Source organism: Sardina pilchardus, chromosome 1 (assembly GCF_963854185.1).
Source record: "Sardina pilchardus chromosome 1, fSarPil1.1, whole genome shotgun sequence".
NCBI classification, from domain to species: domain Eukaryota; kingdom Metazoa; phylum Chordata; class Actinopteri; order Clupeiformes; family Clupeidae; genus Sardina; species Sardina pilchardus.
The window spans coordinates 51,191,759-51,212,215 of record NC_084994.1 but is presented as its reverse complement, the minus strand read 5'-3'; the positions used below and the strand labels follow the sequence as shown (position 1 = coordinate 51,212,215).

General features: G+C 40.5%; 2 protein-coding genes across 3 annotated transcripts in view; both read left to right on the top strand.

The window, feature by feature from the left end:
* Nucleotides 1-4,497, top strand: part of pgap4 (post-GPI attachment to proteins GalNAc transferase 4) — a 7,974-nt gene extending 3,477 nt beyond the window's left edge. The window contains exons 2-3 of one of the 2 annotated variants that reach the window (XM_062549137.1): nucleotides 2,823-3,030; nucleotides 3,137-4,497. In XM_062549137.1, the coding sequence (XP_062405121.1) occupies nucleotides 2,968-3,030; nucleotides 3,137-4,189 (1,116 nt within the window). In that variant the 5' untranslated portion in view covers nucleotides 2,823-2,967 and the 3' untranslated portion in view covers nucleotides 4,190-4,497. Of the gene's footprint in view, nucleotides 1-2,822 lie in introns of both variants that reach the window. The other variant, XM_062549128.1, reaches the window with a different exon arrangement.
* A 565-nt stretch (nucleotides 4,498-5,062) lies between these two features.
* tpcn3 (two pore segment channel 3) lies at nucleotides 5,063-19,281 on the top strand. Its single transcript, XM_062536613.1, has 19 exons — nucleotides 5,063-5,702; nucleotides 6,322-6,404; nucleotides 6,490-6,607; nucleotides 6,779-6,907; nucleotides 7,679-7,795; nucleotides 8,041-8,159; nucleotides 8,327-8,428; nucleotides 8,996-9,122; nucleotides 9,727-9,931; nucleotides 11,131-11,275; nucleotides 13,466-13,651; nucleotides 15,434-15,498; nucleotides 15,596-15,683; nucleotides 16,157-16,226; nucleotides 17,390-17,609; nucleotides 17,743-17,833; nucleotides 17,932-18,045; nucleotides 18,248-18,357; nucleotides 18,928-19,281. The coding sequence occupies exons 1-19, from the start codon at nucleotides 5,604-5,606 to the stop codon at nucleotides 19,044-19,046; spliced, it is 2,307 nt and encodes a 768-aa protein (XP_062392597.1). The 5' UTR covers nucleotides 5,063-5,603; the 3' UTR covers nucleotides 19,047-19,281.
* Nucleotides 19,282-20,457: the final 1,176 nt, after the last annotated feature.

Below are 20,457 nucleotides of genomic sequence, written 5' to 3'. Positions count from 1 at the left end.
AAATGTCGTTACATAATTAAATAGCCTTCCAACAACGTTAAGATCTTCTACCAACGTCATCGAGTGGGTTAATGTCGCACACGCATTGAATGAACGCTTATAACACCACGTAATATATACCTCTATGTTGATGACACCAAATTAGAAGGCTAATAGGCTATTTCCTCCTGATTGCAGAAACATTTGTTTTCTGCTTGTGTGGGCCTGCGCTTCCTTGATCAATTAGGCAGGAAATGATCAGACTGACTGTGTTTCGTGTAGCCTAAACGTTAAAGACCATTGAGCAGCTTATAGGGGCCTATAACATGTTTATAATATAAAACAAAACAAAATAGGTCCACATCAAATTGTGATAGGCTATCTATGCTCGTGGTTACCAATTAGCCATATTGTTGCAGTAAATTGACACAGATAGCCCTATAGCCTATAGCAACACACTGTGTAGCACTGAGTAGGCCTATTTGATAGTCAAATTTCAGTAGGCTATAACATGGCCAACAGAAGAGCATTAGGCCTACTCTTCTTAAAGAAGAGTGAATCCTTACATCCAGCCATTCATTACAAAGTATGCCAATGAGTTTTCCATTTACTCTTGTAGGCTATTTGTATGATGCTTGCATGAGGTGAACATCTCAAAACAATATAATGTCACTCAAATCATTACTGTTGCTTTGTGAAGTATTTGTCATGCAAGCATCATGCATCATACTGTTGACGGTTTATATCTGACAACTTTGCACACAATTAGGCTACTATTCCAAACACTATCATGCCAATATGGCATTGCATAATAAAAAGGCTCAAATTATGTTCAAGCCTATAAATGCAAATAAGCATACCTTTAAGCTATAGGTAGTAGCATTTGGCTGAATTCCGTTGAAGTAGGGTAGTCACACCATGAAGAGAGAAATAGATCATGTAAGATTCACCACGTCTGCAATTCTGTGAGCCAACAGTGTAGTTATTACTTATAGCCTACAAGAGATGTCAGAGGTCCAGCCCCACATTTTTTGCCAGATGTGACCACAATCTCCAACAGAACAATCCCAGGAGGTGTGACCTTGTAGCAAGACCCACACAATCTGAGTAAGTTTATCCATTGCCTTTTGAAACTATGTATACATAGTAGGCTAGTGGATTTCACAAGTATTACACTAGTATTGTCTGTAGTATGTATGTCTGTAGTAGTGTCTGTAGTATTGGCCGAAGTCTGTATTATTGGACGAAGTTACATACAGCAATAACATCAATTCAGTAAGGATGAAGAAACCTGATATGTTTATTTATGTGTATATATATATATATATATATATATATATATATATATATATATATATATATATAATACACACACACACACACACACACACACACACAGAGACATATGACTGTAGCACCACAAGTGTGTTTACATACAGCAATAACATCAGTTCAGTAAAGATGAAGAAACCTGATATGTTTATTTATGTATTTTGTGTGTGTGTGTATTATATATATATATATATATATATATATATATATAATACACACACACACACACACACACACACAGAGACATATGACTGTAGCACCACAAGTGTGTTTACATACAGCAATAACATCAGTTCAGTAAAGATGAAGAAACCTGATATGTTTATTTATGTATATATATATATATATATATATAATACACACACACACACACACACACACACACACACACACACACAGACATATGACTGTAGCACCACAAGTGTGTTTACATACAGCAATAACATCAGATCAGTAAAGATGAAGAAACCTGATGTTTATTTATGTATTGAGATATATATATATATATATATATATATATATATATATATATATATATATATATATATAATCAGTTCAGTAAAGACGAATACACCTGATCTTTATGTTTATTTCTGTATTGCTACACATACATATATATATATATATATATATATATATATATAGAGAGAGAGAGAGAGAGAGAGAGAGAGAGAGAGAGAGAGAGAGAGATAATACACACACACACACACACACACACGTGTATATATATAGATATATATATATATATATAATACATATATATAAGAACCTGTGCTTCAGCTATGAGGGCCGAGGTTCGGTGAAATTGCGTCATCTGGTGGTCATACAATACACCCGCTTTTAGGCCCGAAGTGCAGGAGCACCGTCCTTCATTTGGCAGCGCGCTTTATTTGTTGTGTCATGCTGCCATCTAGTGGTCATGGAATATTTAACACCCATTTCTTACCGTTTTTTGAGCTGCGCCTTGACAATCTGCTTAAAGTCGTTTGGGTGATCCATGTGATAAATTGTGTTTTTTTTTTCATACTTCGTTACTTTATGAATGGTGGTGTATTCTTAAGGTACCATTTTGAATGTCATTACTCTGACATTGAAGAAATAACGGCTGCCATTTTTCGTGACCGAGGGTCAATGGGGAATTACATTGAACATGCGTCACGGGTGGAATGTTTTTGTTCTCCCTTAAGTTTCTCCACGTTGCGTCGATAAAATTTCGCAATTCTTGCTGTATTATGTCGGACAAATATGTAGGTTATTATCAAAGTGAAATGGTTACTATCATATGTCAGCGGCGTTTGTTTCAGCACATAGTTGACGTTTTCCTTCGAAATGGTCAGTCAGAATCAATGGGAGTCAATGGGGAACCGTAATACCTATGACAGCAGTGTACCAAGGAAGCTTGTGCCGGATGACATGACGGCGGTTTGTAAATAGCCTAGCCTACTTGAGGTTAACGTAATGTTGACATTACTTAATGAAAGACTAATGGCACTATATGTTCTCTCTTAAAGGTGGCGGAAGATTCTCAATAAACAGCAGCTTGTTGAACCTGAAATGCTGGATAGAGCAGTTCCTGGACACACACATAAAAAATCTAGCACAGTAGGCTATTGTTACAAGCGGTAGCCTAACTGATAACTTGTGAGAGGGAATTCCATGCCTGGAATGGAATTGTGCACAAATGCTGAAATGGAGAGCTGTCATCGCCCGACATATGAGGTGGTCGAGCCCAGTAATGCAAGGTCTATTCCTGTGTACTCTGACATTTGGTGTCATTCTACCTTTGTGCTGTCATCGTTTAATGTACTCTTATTACTTTCTGAAGTTCATGCACTTGGACTCCATGAGTGAGGAGGCTCTTAAGGACAGCCATGATAAAGGCCAACAAGCACTACATTTCTGGCAGGAGATGACCTCATCAACAAAAGCTTCAGCACTTACCCCAACATCTGCTCCAGAGGTTCCAGAACTTTTAGTAACTGTAGTCACAGCGAAACGCAGAGAGGGCCAGGACTACCATTATCTCCTGCAAATGATGCAGCGGCTATTGTCTCAGCTTGGGGATTGTGGGGAAAGGCCCTGTGCTGAGGTGCTAGTATGTGATGTGGAAACTGGCCCATTGTTAAATGAGGATGCCACACTGTTAGAAAAACAGTTCCTGGTGGTAAGGCGCTCAGCAGAAGAGCAATCGAAGAGAAGGAGCAGACTAAACACGTTTGAAAAAGAGAAGCAGGACTATGTGTACTGCCTACGCAAAGGCTGGGAGTTGAGGAGACCAAAAAATGTGCTAATCTTAGAGGACGATGCACTGCCAAGACCTGATTTCTTTTCTGTAATCCAAGATTTGCTCTCACGGTCCTTTGCGCGGAACACTCTCTATGTGAAGCTGTACCATCCTGAGCGGCTGCAGAGGTACTGGAACCCAGAGCCCTACCGCATTTTGGAGTGGGTGGGCCTGGGCCTTGTAGGAGCGTCTGCCCTCTTCTTTATCCTCTCCTTCTCTTCTCGCATTTTGCTATCCTTCTCCATTCCCCATTTCCTCTTTTTCACTGTGTATGTTATGGTTGCCGTGGAACTGGTTGGCAGGCACTACCTGTTGGAGGTGCGGCGTCTCTCTCCACAACTCTATGCTGTTTCTCCTGCAACAGAGTGCTGCACACCCGCCATGCTTTACCCAGGAAATGCCTCTGCCCGGGTGGCTGACTACCTGGACCAAGTGACCTGTTCCAAAGGCAACGCTAAAGACACTGTGCTGTATAAGATTGCCAGAAGTACTCCAGGGGAGAGAGCACACAGTGTAGAGCCTAATCTAATCTCTCATATTGGGGCGTACTCTTCGGTCAGGAGCAACCCTTTGCGTCCCAAGCTGCTGCCGTAGATACACAGGAAGTGGTGGGGAAAATGTTTTGTATTTGATTTGTATTCTTGTTTGGACAAATGATTTGTAAGTCTGAATAGCATATCTGTCCAACTGTTAATGAAACATAAGTTGGTCAAATGTCAGGCTTGGGAGGCTGTAATTGGTTTGTAATAGTGACACCTTTAAAAATGTGTGCATCGTATTGGTTGTAGATCTCTAAACTGCACTTTGATTTGAGTTCTATCTGCTCATCATAACATTTACTGTGAAATGCTGATTCACATCAGATGATGGGGCAAATAAACATGCAACATTATCATTTTAAATGAATGTTCATTTTTATACTGTAATTAATCATTAACAAAACATGCAGGAATGTATCATTTTATTGTACTATACTATAGTTTTATCATGAATGATCAATGCAAGGTCTAACAGTGTATTAATCAAACTTTTTTCCCCTCCTGAAATTAAAGATTGAAACATTCTTCAAAATGAAAGGCACAATGCTATTGATTCATTAGGTAGTATAATTTGTGTACACACTTAAAACATAGGTCTATATTTTTTTTAAAAGGGAGGGTGATTAAAATGTTGTAACATCTTGGAATTGCGAGAAAGGAAATGCTAAGGTGATGACAGCCCTGTTGCGTTTGGCAGTTTTGGTCACTTCCCATATAATTTATTTATTTATTTATTTATTTATTTAAAAAAAAAAAAAAAAGATAGATCTTGAGATGTCACCAGGGGGGGCAATTTTTTAAGATAATCGAATCAGAACAGTGAGAACCGGTCCGGCAAAACATCTCAAACCACTGCTTCATATCAAGACCTGTCTATGCTTATAGCCTTATGATAAAACTTGGTGTAAGCAGTTTGTTGCCACCCAGTTCCCGCATGTGGTGTGGTAACTTCAGATTAAGCTACATCAGCAGTTAATTGGACTTGTTGCGTATTTGAGAAAATGTTGCCGAAATGAACAGTTTCTTGATTAGGCCTACTTTCAGCAAGCCTTATCTGACATTCTGCGTAGTTTTACCTAGGCATAGCCTACCTATGGTGGAATGCTGACCATCCAAATCCTCAGTCTTTTCCGCTATTTCCGTCACATGACGGAAATCACAGTACAGAGCAAAACACTTCTGCTGTTTTAGCCGCATAAACGTAGGCTATCATGGATTATTCTGCCAACGCTTCAAAGAAAAGACAGGGACACTTTTAATTTGCTTACTCTCACAAATATCCTCCTGAAAGACGCAACAATTGATCGTTGCCGGAGTTGCAGCCACTTGGGGAACTGCGCTCATCCTGGAAGAGAAGTTCCTTCCAGCTGTTCTCGAGCTGACTTTGAGGCGTCACGTCGGTAGCTCATGAGATAACTTTGAAAAAGTGGGTAAGAGCAGGCTGGGGCTGTTATTTTGCAGTCAGAAGAATGTCTACGACCGAGACGACCGAAAAAGTAGACTCCGAGACTGTAGAGGACCATGGCGCTAACGGGAACTCTGCAGATGTCGAATCCAAGACAAAAGATGTGAGTATTCGGCAGGCGTAACTAGGCTACTATCCGTGGATGTGCCCCAGGTTTTGGATATTGTTATCTGTGCTTTAATTAAACGGTTAGTCCAATTATAATAAGCCCACCACGGTTCTGTGTTTCATGGCAACGTTTATTTGCAAACGTTAAAGTTTCACCTTCAACATGTTTAGCACGACTACATTATCAAATGTGGATGTTACTAAAAGGCCTGTGTTTGATTTGCGTGATAGCCCAGTTTTAAATCTTGGGAGCGTCAGCCTACCGCATCCTGCCACCTCTTGAGGTCCAGTCCTATCTCCCCGTAAACCCTCCCCCATTCCGCACTAGCAAATTCGCAGTTTGCAACTAAATGAGCTTTAGTTTCCTTGTGTCAATTTCTTGTACATCATTGATGCCCATTGGATTTTCTTGAAATCCACTCGGAGGTGCAAAGAAATCCGTCCTCCTGGCTTTAGCAATAGAAATAGCATGCAAAGCATAGGCTATCACTTAACATTGACTTGAAGTGGTCTTTAATGGATGGAAACATGGATGTGGCGCTGGAGTCAAGCCTATGTGAAATTGTAGCAATTATGAATTTACTTTAATATGCAGGCTGTGTTGTATATGACAGGACTTTGACCTTGCAGCAGTGTATGTGTCAGATGCCCAATACAATAGGAACATCTTCTTTGATGCATCTCCGCAAGCTGTCAGGTAGGTTCTCCTAAGCCAGTCACCAAAACCTCTGTATAATGATGATGAGGAAGATGTGGATGACATTTTTTGTTTGTTTTGTCAGGCTGTATCAGTTTTACAACCACTGGGGCTTGCAAGTCCTTATCTATCTCTTCATAATTGTGGACCTAGGGTTAGCTGTGTTTGAAGAGCCAGCACTGATTCCTGATATGCCAATATGGGTAAAAAATCAGGCTAATTAACAACACAACAACAACAACATGATTCCATTAACAAGTTAACAACAATCCAGTTTCATACATTTCAATTTATGTAATCCATTGGTTTACATTTGTGCGCATAGGAAATGGATGTCCCTTTTCTGACACAACCCCCCTCCCCCTGTCTTCCAGGCCTCCTCCATAGTTGAGCTCATATGCCTAATGGCTTTCACAGCTAGACTCGTTCACTATGCTAAAGTCATTCCCCGTGAGAAGTTCTGGCTGGACCCGAAGAACATTTTTATCATTGTCATCATTTCAGTAAGGACCTTTAGCACTGTATTTCCTCTCATGTGATGTTCACAGTGAGTATGACGGCACTGCGTTGTAGTGACCTGAACAGACCAATCACAAATGGGCCTCTATGCTGACAGTAGGGTAGGCGCATTTTGGGTCAGACATGCCGTTTTAATTGCAGTAAAATATACGTATGTACTGTATATGGATGCTCTAAGCACACCCATTTAATTTATGTATTATGATTAGTACACCGGAATCAGTATTGCAAAGCATTATTTCAGCCTACTTGAATCATTTTATGTCTTCTATGCTTTGTGTCATACGGGCTCTTAACACACCACAGGAAACTTTATTGCAAACACATGAAATGCTGAGGAATGCATTGTGCATTGAACTTTGGCCTTTTGTTTTACCTAGTCAGCACTTTTCACCATCGTTAACAAGCAGAATGTGTGGTATTCATTCAGGGTGTGTTATGTTGTCCAAATTGCATACAATTCACCCGTAGTCTAGAAAATGATTTTCAGTCATGCTGTTGATATCTATGGAGCCCCCGAAGGACTATGGTGGGGATTATCTTTCAAGAGCCCCTTTCCCTCACAATACTTTTGACATTCCGAGGGAACGCAAAACACATTGCAATGGACCACAAAAGAAGCTCTTAAGATAAATTTCCACACCTAAAAAGACAATTTCCACATAGTACTTCATGGGCTCCATAGATATTTTAAAATATATTTTCTTTTTGTTATGTGACTCTTACATGTATGTCTTGCTCTTTGCCTTTCTCAGCTCTCTCTGATTGACATGATCACATATGTGGGTTTGAAAACGGCTGGACATTTTGGAGTTCGTTGGTCCAGAGTCCTCAGGCCTCTTCTGCTTGTAAACATCACAGAGGGTCGACAGGTCTAAATAACCAGCTACTCGTCACTTTTAACAACCTATCCATATTGCAGTATGCATGTCTAATACTGGTTTGTTGTTATTGATGCGCTAGACACAAAGTTTTAATAGAGACATTTCTTTAATATAGACATTCATCATAATGTCACTTGATAATCAATCATAATTTGCCTTATGATCCTATTGATCCTAGTAATCGTATTGAAATCGTCTGCTCCTATTTTCTGACATGAATGTTTCCTCCTCAGCTGCGCCGGGCGTTCCGGAGCATTCGTAATGCGCTGCCACAGATCTTCTATGTCTTCCTCCTGTTCATGTTCAGTGTGCTCATGTTCTCCCTCATGGCCCTCAAACTGTTTGGCAAAAGGCAAGTGAGCTTCTCCGGTAAATCTCATTCCAAAAATGACTGTGTGTGTCGTGTGTGTGTGCGTTTGTTTGATAGCGGCATCCTGGTTTGGTTCACAGTGATCTCTCCTACAAAATGTTTGTATGGTACTTGTATTTTCACTCTTAACAGGTGTGTATATTTTCTAGGGGTCTTCAAACAGTGGAAGGAACCGCATATTTTAACAACTACTTGGAGATTGTCTTTGATCTTTATGTTTTAGTCACTACTGCCAACAGCCCAGATGTCATGTAAGAGTTTGATTTCAATTATCAAAGGTGTGTGTGTGTGTGTGTGTGTGTGTGTGTGTGTGTGTGTGTGTGTGTGTGTGTGTGTGTGTGTGTGTGTGTGTGTGTGTGTGTGTGTGTGTGTGTGTGTGTGTGTTTAGCATGCAGATAATATGCCTATAGTCACCCAACAATGGCAGTGCCATCTGACAATGTTTGCAGATGAGTTATTTTTCAGACAATGAACAGGAGGGGATATAGCACAGATAGTTTAGGGCCTTAGGTTACCAGAAGAGCACGCATACAGCCCTGTAACCCCAGTAACAGTGGTCTGCCCATCTGGTAATCTTCGAGCCATGTAACCAGGGGGCATTCAACTGCATGTCTTCCCATTTTTTCTTCAACAGTCGAGGCTGGATAGTGTTGAAGGTGCTTAAGAAGTTATGATTCACACCATACTGTTGGGTCTGTCAAGGGAGGAGTAGACTGTTATTATTAATGGCATGGTGTAAACCAAAGAGTGCTTAGTGCTCTAGTAGATGTTGTTCTCTGGAAAAATCTAACACATTCTCTCTTTGTATTTCTTTATAGGATGCCAGCGTACAACTCCAGTAGTTTCTTTGCTGTTTTCTTCATTGTGTATATCCTCATAAACACCTATATTTTCATGTCAGTCTTCCTTGCGGTTGTATACAACAACTACAAAAAATACTTAAAGGTAAAGTAACTTTAGAGTTAAAGAAACACAGAAAGATTTGGGGAAATTAGCTTATTCACCATTCCCCCCAGAGTTAGATAAGATTATACATACCCTTCTCGTCTCATGCGTGCAGTAATTTAGTCTGAAGCTCCCACCGTTAGAATAGCTTAGCATAGCTCATTGAGGTGGCCAGTTCCAATTATCTCCCAAATGTGACAAAAGAACTCAAACATTGTTCTATTTCCATGTTGTGACTATAGTAAACAGTGAATAAGTTTCCTAAAGTGTCCCTTCAAAACGACAGGTGTAGAAATTATCTTAAATATTCTGTAGACTGAAACATGTGAAATACTCAAATCACTGTCTACATTAGGAAGACTACTGAAGTAGATTATGAAGTATATGCTGGTATAAAATTATTCTGGCTCTGCACTCTGCAGTTTGAATTTTTCACAGTATGCTTTCACATAATTGCTCTTCCCTGAACCAAACAGGAAACAAAGGGATGTCCCTCCCTGCCAGTAGGTTTGTGTGTACAATTGAGGGTAGAATGGTCTGAACTCTGCAATTTACAGTATTTCCATAAATACAGTTGTCTATCTGCATTGTTTGTATTTTTCAGGAGGAAGTACGGCAGCTTGTGAAGGCCAAAAGGAGGAAGATGTTGCGGGCTTTTGCTGTACTTCAACAGTCTGGTCTGGGGGAAGAGCCAGTGGTGAGCAAGGCCAGCTGGAACAAGCTGGTGTGTTTGGTCCAGCCGGGCATCAGTAGTGCCCACAGAGAGCTGCTGTGGAGTGTCTCTGATGACCTCAACAAGGGCTACATAGGTCAGAACACACACAAGTTCAATGTTTCTTCAAGCTGTTACATTGATCATTTAAGTAGATCACCATGAGTAGAGCAAAGTCAGTCATCAATTCCATTCTGGTACAGAACAATGTTCTAATTCTATTGAATGGTATACACACTCCAGATTTGTGATGAATGAAGATGTATGATTCTTCTGAGTATATCCATAAGCGGTCTTGAATCATCTAAACCAAATAGCCATCTTTTCTCCTCGGTCCTCACTTCTATTAGGGGTGTAACTAGCCTAGAAATCTAGACGCCCCTAGCGGCAGCAAATGTAATTTGGCTGGCGGGGCAGTCTAGGCACGATCCATTGAGCCAGGGAGCTGAGAACCCCCAGCACCAGCGGGCCAATCACAGCGTGTATAGAGTCGGTGGGTGGGCTTAACATAATGGTGACTGACATGCGACCAGAAGTTGCGACGGTAACGCATCCTGTTATTTGAAAACAAGAAGATGATTCGTTTAGCGTTATCCTATTGCGTGGAGAGGGAAGGTTACGCATCCTGCTACTTGAAAACAAGAAGATGATTCGTTTAGCGTTATCCTATTGCGGGGAGGGAATTTGAAAGACAACTGTTTATCCCACCCCTCCGATTGAGCCCTGTCTACGGTGAGTGTCCAGACCCTACATCTTGATGTGGGTCTGGCTCGTCAGGCTAGGGTGTAACATCTTACAAAATCCATAGTTTGGTCCTTATCATGGTTTTGGTGTCACAGTTTTTGGTTTGGTTCCGTATGGGCTGGGATGTGATTGTTCAATATGCCCATGGTTTGGTACACATCACGTTTTTTCGACTACAGTAATGGTATAGTTTTGATAACACCATATAAAAAACACACGCATGTAAAATGTTAATTATGTATTTTTTCCTATAGACAAAACAATGGTGTGTTGTATTGAGGAAGAGTGAGTGCATACGAGCATGGTGTGTTGTGTTGTGTCTTGTGGAATCTGCCTGTACATGCGCCTGTGTGTGTGTGTGTGTGTGTGTGCGTGTGTAACAAGCAGAGCATACACACGTCTGCGCTCATCTAGTATAAGATTGGGCCCAACATTTTTCAAAAATCACTTTTATTCCACATATTTACCAATACAGTACAGCACAATTTTATAGGACACCTGAGGATTAAGCATTTCTTTTATTGTCTCGTCTTTCTTGCGTCCTTTTTCTAGGAAAGTTGGCGTTCATCCAGCTTCCAGATCTTCTGAATATCCAGGTTATCACAATGAAGACACGGCCCCACCCTCTGAAAAGATGGCTCCCTAGTGTTTATGAATCCAGCGCTAGTCGTCTTGTCCACCGCATGGTGCAGCACAAGTGAGGCCGTCTCTCTTGAAACCCCTTGTTTTCCTCTTTAGGAGCCCTGTGTAGTACCTTATTTTAAATACGTCCCTCAGCTTCTGCACTGCACATACTGAAACCCCTTGTTTTCCTCTTTAGGACCCCTGTGTAGTACCTTATTTTAAATACGTCCCTCAGCTTCTGCACTGCACATACTGAAACCCCTTGTTTTCCTCTTTAGGACCCCTGTGTAGTACCTTATTTTAAATACGTCCCTCAGCTTCTGCACTGCACATACTGAAACCCCTTCAGCACAGAATGATATTGAGAATGAATGATTATTTCACAATTACATTATAATGCACAGTAAAGATTGGAAGATTGGCGAAGATTTGAAGGTTTTGAGTTTCTCCCTCCCTGACCCGGAGAATCACAGATTACTTTACAGCAATTATTCAATATCCTACCATTTGGTGTGAAATCGTTTAATGTTACCTTGTCAATCAATACAGCTCTTCAGAGATTATCTTATGCTGGTTTGTAAACAAATCCACATGTACCATGTCCAAGGAGAAGGGTACAAGCCTTGAGTGGTATTTCCGACAGTTAGTAGAGGAAGCCCTGTAGCATAAACAAAAATGCTTAGCTTTAGATTAAATAGAAAAACTAGGCCCCAGCCGTGGCGCGACTGGCTGGGCCACCTGCACCGCACGGCGGTGACCCGGGTTCGACTCCCGCCCCGTGGTCCCTTCCGGATCCCACCCCTACTCTCTCTCCCACTCACTTCCTGTCGTCCTCTCTACTGTCCTGTCCAATTAAGGCATAAAAAGCCACAAAAAATAATAATAAAAAAAAATAGAGATATTAAGAAATTAATTCAATCTTAAATGTAAAGAAGTAAGTTAACTTACTACAACAGCTAGTAATAAGCAATACAAAAAACACTGTAAAGAAAATGATTTATGCGGGGTGGGTGTTGTTCCAGTCATTTGCAATGTGTATGCTCTTTTAAAGTGATATGTCCCTGAATTTGCTGGTACGAGTCCAAATGTTCTTCTACCACCTGTCAGATGGCAGGAGAGTGAAAGGACTGTGGCTGGGATGACTTTGGTCCTGGAGGATCAGCCTCACCTTCCTCTTGCAGCCCTGGCTGTAGAGGTCCTGGATGGCTGGTAGCTCAGCCCTAGTGATGTGCTGTGCAGATCTGACTACCCTTTGCAGAGCTTTGGAGGCATTGGTGGTGCTGTGGCCAAATCAGGCTGTGATCCTGCCAGTCAGAATGCGGCCGAAGTTGATCAGTTGTCTTGAGTCCATGTTAAAGCTCCCACATAAAGCATCTAAAGCAGCTGGCTCTCTACTGCTGATGTCTCTACTGCTGAACCCCCAATGTGAATGTAGTCTACGATCAGCTCCAGTCTTGTTGAGGCAAGCTGTTGTCATGACACCATGATGTCAAGGCTCTCACCTTTGCGCTGCAGGCAGAATCTCTCCATCTGTGATGCAGCTGATGTTGGCATGGCATCATCAGCAAGCATGATGAGCGTGGTGGAGCTGTAGCCATGTAAACAGGGTGTACAGCAGAGGACTGAGCACAAAGCTCTGGGGGGGCACCAGCACCAGCACTGAGAGTGGAGGAGGTGACATTACCTATACTGCCTGTGCAGGTCTGCCTGGCAGCTAGTCTAGATTGTTGAAGAACATCAACTGCACATACATGTTTTTTTGGTCCAGAAAGTGATAACACTCGATAGCCAGTGGTCAATTACCAGCGTCCTCTCATGACTAACAATGATCAGTAGTTTGACGTCTTGGAAGTGGTCCGTAACCACAGTTTGGCACACTGCCATTTTTCACAGAATAACTTTTGTCACACTACATTGATTGTACAGTAGGCCAAAACAGTTACAGGGTTGCTCAACAGGCTTCAATTGCTACATGTTTGGCTACCTTGTACTTGTTGCAGAATATAAAACATGAAATTGTGTACAATCAATATTGGCACAGTTTATCTTCAGCCTCACAAAGGTTATCTTTTGGACTTTTTGTGTTTTTAATAGGGCTTTGTGTTTTTAATAGGGCTTTGTGTAATCTTGTAAATTTACAACACTCAGAAATAATGTGGAAATAGCAACAAAATATGAAGAAATAAATAACATATTTGATGTAATGTTAGATATGTCTAGTTCTGTATTTGTAAATAGCACACCGATGTTCTGTATGTTGTAGGGGGTTTGTCTACGTCTATGACTTAATCATCCTGGTCAACGCGGTGTTCATTGGCCTCGATGAAGAGAACCCACTCATAGCAAATGCAGAATGGGTCTTCCTGGCCCTCTACCTGCTGGAGATCCTGCTGAAGCTCTACACATGGGAGCCACGAGCCTTCTTCTCCAGACATGAGTTTTGGAACTGGTGAGACTACTTTGTAATATAGGTTGCTGTTTCAGCAGCCAAATAAGACAAACACACACTCATACACACTACTGTTCAAAGGTTTTGGGTCACCCAGACAGTTTAATGTTCTCCATAAAAACTTACATTTTTATTCAGCAAATCAGTTGCAAAATGACAAGAAAGACATTGACGAGGTTAGAAATAATGATTTTTATTTTAAATAATTATTTTGTCCTTCAAACTTTTGCTTTCATCAAATAATTCTCAATTTGCAGCAATTACAGCCTTGCAGACCTTTGCCATTCTAGCTGTCAATTTGTTTAGGTAATCTGAAGAAATTTCACCCCACGCTCCCACAAGTTAGACTGGCTTGATGAGCGCTTGTTATGTACCAACATATATCAAGCTGCTCCCACAACAGCTCAATAGGGTTGAGATCTGGTGACTGCGCTGGCCATTCCAGACAGAATAACAGCAGACTGCTTCTTCCCTAAATAGTTCTTGCATAGTTTGGTATGCTGTGCTGTCCACAGGGTATGGCCTGGCATTGCAAAATGAAGTGATAGCCTTCCTTATTCCAAATCCCTTTTACCTTGTACGAATATCTCACTTTACCCCACACCATCACATGACCTCCGCCATGCTTGACATAGTTCGCCAGGCACTCCTCCAGCAACTTTTCACTTTTTCTGCGTCTCACAAATGTTCTTCGGTGTGATCCAAACACCTCAAACTTGGTCAAAGATTTGTCTGTCCATAACAGTTTTTCCCAATCTTCCTCTGCTCAAAGTCTGCGTTCTTTTGCCCATCTTAATATTTTCCTTTTATTGGCCAGTCTCAGATTTGGCTTTTTCTTTGCCACTCTGCCTAGAAGGCCAACATCCCAGAGTCGCCTCTGCACTGTGGATGTTGAGACTGGCGTTTTGCGGGCACCATTTAATGAAGCTGCCAGTTGAGGACCTGTGGGGCATTTATTTCTCAAACTAGAGACTCTAATATACAGTACGTGTCCTCTTGCTTAGTGGTGCACCGAGGCCTCCCACTTTTCTTTCTCTTCTGGTTAGAGCCAATTTGTGCCAGCCGTCACTTCTCAGAACAAGAATAGACGAGTTTCAGAAGAAAGTTCTCTTTTTCTGGCCATTTTGAGAGTATAATCGTATCCACAAATGCTGATGCTCAAAATACTCAACTAGCTCAATGGAAGGCCAGTTTTATAGCCTCTCAAAACCAGCACAGCTCTGCTAAAATAATTGCACAAGGGTTTTCTAATCATCAATTAGCCTTTTAACACGATTAGTTAACACAATGTACCATTAAACACAGGAGTGATGGTTGCCAGCTAGAATTGTCATTTACCACATTAGCAGTGTCTAGACTGTATTTTCAATTAATTTAGTGTTATTTTCATTGGAAAAAACAATGTTTTTCTTAAAAACAATAAGGACATTTCTAAGTGACCCCAAACCTTTGAATGGTAGTGTGTGTGTGTGTATAATGCATACAGTGAACTATTAATAGCTCAGATTAGCACTTTCATACAATAGAGGAAGGGAGTATGAAGATACTGAAAGAGAAGATTGACGTCATTGTTGACATTTTTTCGGACAGCATTCATTGCCCTTGTATTTTTACAAAAATAGTAAATAACTGGCCATTCAGGATCTACAGAATGAACAGATCATGCATATACTATCTTCTTAATTGATCATATAGAATGTGATCCTTGTGATATGGCTATAAAAGCTGAACTGCAACTGCTTCAAATGCTCACTTTCTCAATAATCTTGTTGAATCCCTCAGGTTTGACACAATCATTGTTGTAGCTGCTCTGATCGCCACCATTTCTAACTGGGCTCTGCAGTCCTGTGAGTTTCCTACCCACACCCTTATGCTCTGTTAATCAAAACGTTTTTTGTTTCTGTTCGCAATGCATTGACCTGTATGGGCCTTGTTCTGTTGCAGCTGGAGGCTATACCAGCCGCCAGGTCCTGGACATTGTTTTCATCCTGCGTGTTCTCAGGCTTGTACGTGTGGTAGACAGCATCCAAAGGTGAGGGGCTTTTTTCTCACAAAAAAAAAAAATTGACAAGACATTTATCATATATATATACTGTATGCACCCAGTACAGTCAGTTGTAGTTCTATTGCATACAAATGGTTGTAATAGAGGCTTTATTTAGCTCTAATTAAACTATCATTAAAAAAAGTCCCAATTAGATGCAAGTCCCTTTCACTGGCTTAGTGTGTCTACAGCTTTGGACAAATAAAAGCAGGTCTCAATTAGAGGCCCAGTCTACAGTAGTTTATTTATGGAAGTTTCTTGGTTGTGTATATATCTTTCTGTGGTGCCATAGTCCCCAGACCATACATGAAATAATATGTAACTGTTGACTACCGTGAATAAATTGTTTATTGCATGCACTATGCCATATGAGATATATTATGACATAAACTGCAATATTAACAAGTGAGAATGGATAACTGCTGCACATCTGATCCCTTTTTTTCGTTATCTTATTCTAGATTTCGAACAATTATAAACACTCTCATCAAAATTGGGCCAACGATTCTCACATTTGGCCAGCTTATATTGGTGAGTGTCTAAAAATGTTCCTGTTAATATAAGGATACTTTCAGAACTATCTGTTTGGGAGCTGCAGCTTTTTTGACCGCTGGAACTGTCAAAAAAGACAAAGACAGGGCTGTTGTAAGCAGCAATGTTTTTCTCAAGGGTGTGTCATTCAGTGGCGCTCGGGGAGCAGTGAGGGGTTAGGTGCCTTGCTCAAGGGCTCTTCCGCCGTGGACTGGTCAGGGATCGAACCGGCGATCCTCCGGTCACAAGTTCGAAGCCCTAACCAGTCCTTGTTCAACCTTTACATGACAGCCAAAATGAACAAGGTTGTGCCTCAGTCAGTGCTAGGGGTATGATATGCAGAACACAAATATGTGTAAAAAGGACTTGTGTGTGTATTGGAGAATGTGGGTCATAGTTGACAGCCATGAAACAATTGACAGCCAACAAAGTTTTACAGCAAAAATGTTTTTCTTACATTTGATGTGGCGGCCATCTTGAACAATGGCCGCCATGTTGGAATTTCAGGTGGCTAATGTGCTTTTCTGAAAAAAAGTAGGTTCTAAAGATTATTCATTCCCATTTTGATGCTTGTATCACAAAGTGAACGATTGTCCTGGAATATGGACTTAACCTGCCACACTATGCTTCACAGTACAACATGCAGCCAATCAATACGCTTAATGCATAAACCATAACAGGGGGAAAGATACAACCATGCACAACTGGATGGCGACAGCCTCAACACACGCTGCATTCTAAGCAATAGCAATAGGTTCTACCTACCGAGTTGCTTCAGCCATCAGCTAGAGCTCCCAGGCAGCTACAGTGCTATGCTCTGGGGGCATGAACATGAGGTGGTCATGAACATCGCTGGAATTCTCTTTTAAACAAAACAACATAACTGCCCAACCACAGGACCCGATTGGCAGGAAACAACATCAAAGCAGCATGTCATTCCATTTTCTTTACCGTGGTTTCACAGTGAACTCCCATGTTCTAGTGTCAGTTAACATGTAGGAGTGGTCAGATGGCTATGAACACAGCTTGGATAACAGCAGACTTGAGAATGGCCTCATTTGTTTGATGATGTCTTTAGTCACATTGGTTCTAGCAGTCACAGTAGTCGAGATCACTTGCAATCAAAGTGTCAAATCAAACCAATAATGTTGTGCTTCCCGCAGGTGGTTTACTACATATTTGCCATGGTTGGTATGGAGTTGTTCAAGGACAAAGTCCTTTTTTTTCCACCGGACTCCACAGACCCACAGAAGGAGTATTGTGGAAATCCCCTCCTGAAAGGGACAACTTTTGCTAAGAACAATTACTGCAAGAATAATTTCAACAACGTTGTGTCTTCTTTCATTCTGCTGCTGGAGCTCACTGTAGTCAACCAGTGGCATGATATCCTTTCTGAACATTATGTGCATACTGGCAATACCTTACTGAGTAGGTCCTGAAAGACCACTACCATGTTTATATATCAAATACAAATACAGACAATGTGTGGGTATTGCCTTCTTTAACACATATTTACTATTGGCAAGTGGATTCACAGCTGTTACCCATGTTGCAGCACGAATCTATTTTGTGTTATTCCACATTGTGGTTGTTATCATCATCATCAAGTAAGAAAAATGCCCAACATGGTGGTCTGTCTCATTATTCGATTTAGAAGTGGCAAGCAATTTGATGTTTAATTGAACTGTTTTGTTTTGATTTTTAGCATTTTTGTGGCCTTTATTCTCGAAGCCTTTTTTGTTGAGTACACCGTGGACAAAAGTGTCTTACAGACGTCTATAGAGAAGAAAATTGAAGAACTGGAGCTAAATGTTTCTTTGTGAGTGCCATACTGAACTACACCCAGCAAACAATCCATTAATAATCGTATTTGCTGTTATTTTCTTATGTAAAATTAGCGTTCTTGAATGCTGTAAATCATCATACGGACAGTGTTCAGATGATGTGGAATCATGAATTTTGTCAGTCAGAGAGAGAAAGTTGGTATTCATGACATTTCCTGTTTGTCTACAATAAAAAAGGGAAGCAGAGGGTAACTTGGTGGACGCCATGGAAACAAATGATAATGACATGGGATCCTCTCAGACTCCAAAGGAAAAACCTTCACTGATGTTCAGAATTGCTTCAAAAAGTGAGTCATCCAAAGACCTTGTAAACACCCTGTATGACTGGCAGTTTTGTGTGTTTCTCATCATTGCCAGCTTGCACAACAAATGCATAGACATTATTTTTATTCTTCAATACATCACTACCAAACATACAGTACAGCATAGTAGTGTATACTCTCACATATTGGTAATCTATGTGTATTTTGATCTTTCTCAAATTAATATCAAGCAGACAATATATCAGTAGTGGTTTGCGATTGTTGGGGGTCCAAGCAACAAAGCTTATCCAGTAGAATGTATCTTATTTTGCTAAAAAGTGTACAGTATGTGTACAGGTAGAAGCTATTGCACACCTGTTAAAGCATAGGCCTACATCGCCCATACAGTACATTTAGCTATTTAGGTAGTGCTATATTCATATGACATCTTTTGTCTGTAAACTTCTCATATTTTTGTGAACATATGGAATATTCCATTTTATTAATCAGAGTTGACACAGTTGTGTTGTTTTCTTTCCCCATGAGCTATTGTAATTATTCCCCTATTGTTACATGTTATTCTGCTTTAATTTGCATTTTGTCTTGTCCCTTTAGGATATAAAACAGTGGATGGCCTGTTGCAGAGGATGTTTGAAGCAGACCTTACTCTGGAAGACATTGATGAAGAGGATGAAAATCCAACCTTTCCAAATCCAGTCTTTGGCTCTGTATAACCAGTACTGAAAGGGAATGAACAAATATGTCTGTTAAGCATTTATTTTTCCAAAAATACATTGTAAATGCATATTTTTGCACCATATATTTTTGAAAGAGACCAAATTTCTTGAATGTACAGCATGTAAACCAAAAGTCAACCACTATATACGAGCATATATGTCAACTGTTTGTGATCATGATTTATGTATTGGTTGTCAGCAGACAACTTTATAAAGCACAAGGCCAAAACTTTCCAAAAACATTTCCGTGTCATATTTTGAGTAACGATAAACAGTCAGCGGTGAACAGTGATAAGTAATGGGCTTGACTGAGCTGCACCAGCAGTAGTCTTTGAACGCCGTTTCATTGTCCCTAACTCAAGTGCCATTATAGCATTTTGGTATCTGTCTGACCTTGCTACTTGACTTTGTCTTGCAGTGCTTCATCATAGGACAGAATGAACTCAACTAGAGTCTGTAATATCTGCACAAATCTGTCAACTCACAGAAATATGGCATTTGCAGTATCTGGCTCCAGAGGGTCCAGTTGAAGATCAATTGAATTTCCTTTAGATTTAAAAAACACAAAGACAAAAGATAAGCTGAAACTGTTTAAGACTTCTGCAAAATTATGAAAGACCGTTACATTTATTTAGTAGATTATTTTATCCAAAGTAACTTGCAAAATGAGGAATAGCATTCAAGCTGCATAAAACAAACCAAAATACCGCCAAAATCCATGTTGATTCCATACCTGAGGTACACCTGACAAAACAATGTAGTGTTTTTGAAATGATTGAGTGTGTAGTCACACACACACACACACACACACACACACACACACACACACACACACAGATCATGGGTTTGTCAGGGATGGATTTAATAGTTTTGGGGCTTAAAACGAGCATTTCCAGATATCTGTCCACCATTGTCACCACCATCATATTTTAAACTCGCCTGAATATTACCTATTAAGATTGACCTATTAAATCATAAATCTATATAACCTATTAAATCTTAAGATAACATTAATTCGTACTGTATAAATGTAGTAGCCTATACATGTGTAATATACAGTACAGTATGATATAGTTAGGCCTACCTAGAAGTTATATAAGTGACATAGAATAAAGCAATGATCCAAAATGTGTTTTGTGGAATGAACAACCAGCAGAACGCAACATCTGCCTGGGAGGTTTCACAGTTTAAGCTTATACAATTATTATTCTACTGTTTGATTTCACAATGTTTGAGCTAATGGTTGAAGTAAGGAATCAAAGAGAGTTAACACTGAGTTAACACCATATCTCTATGATGCGAACACTCATGATAGGGACATCATAGGTGATAGTGGTTTGGTTGCGTCCATGCGTCGTGGAGAGCGTGCGTAATATCAATCTTGTGCTGCTTCCTGGTGGTGGAAATC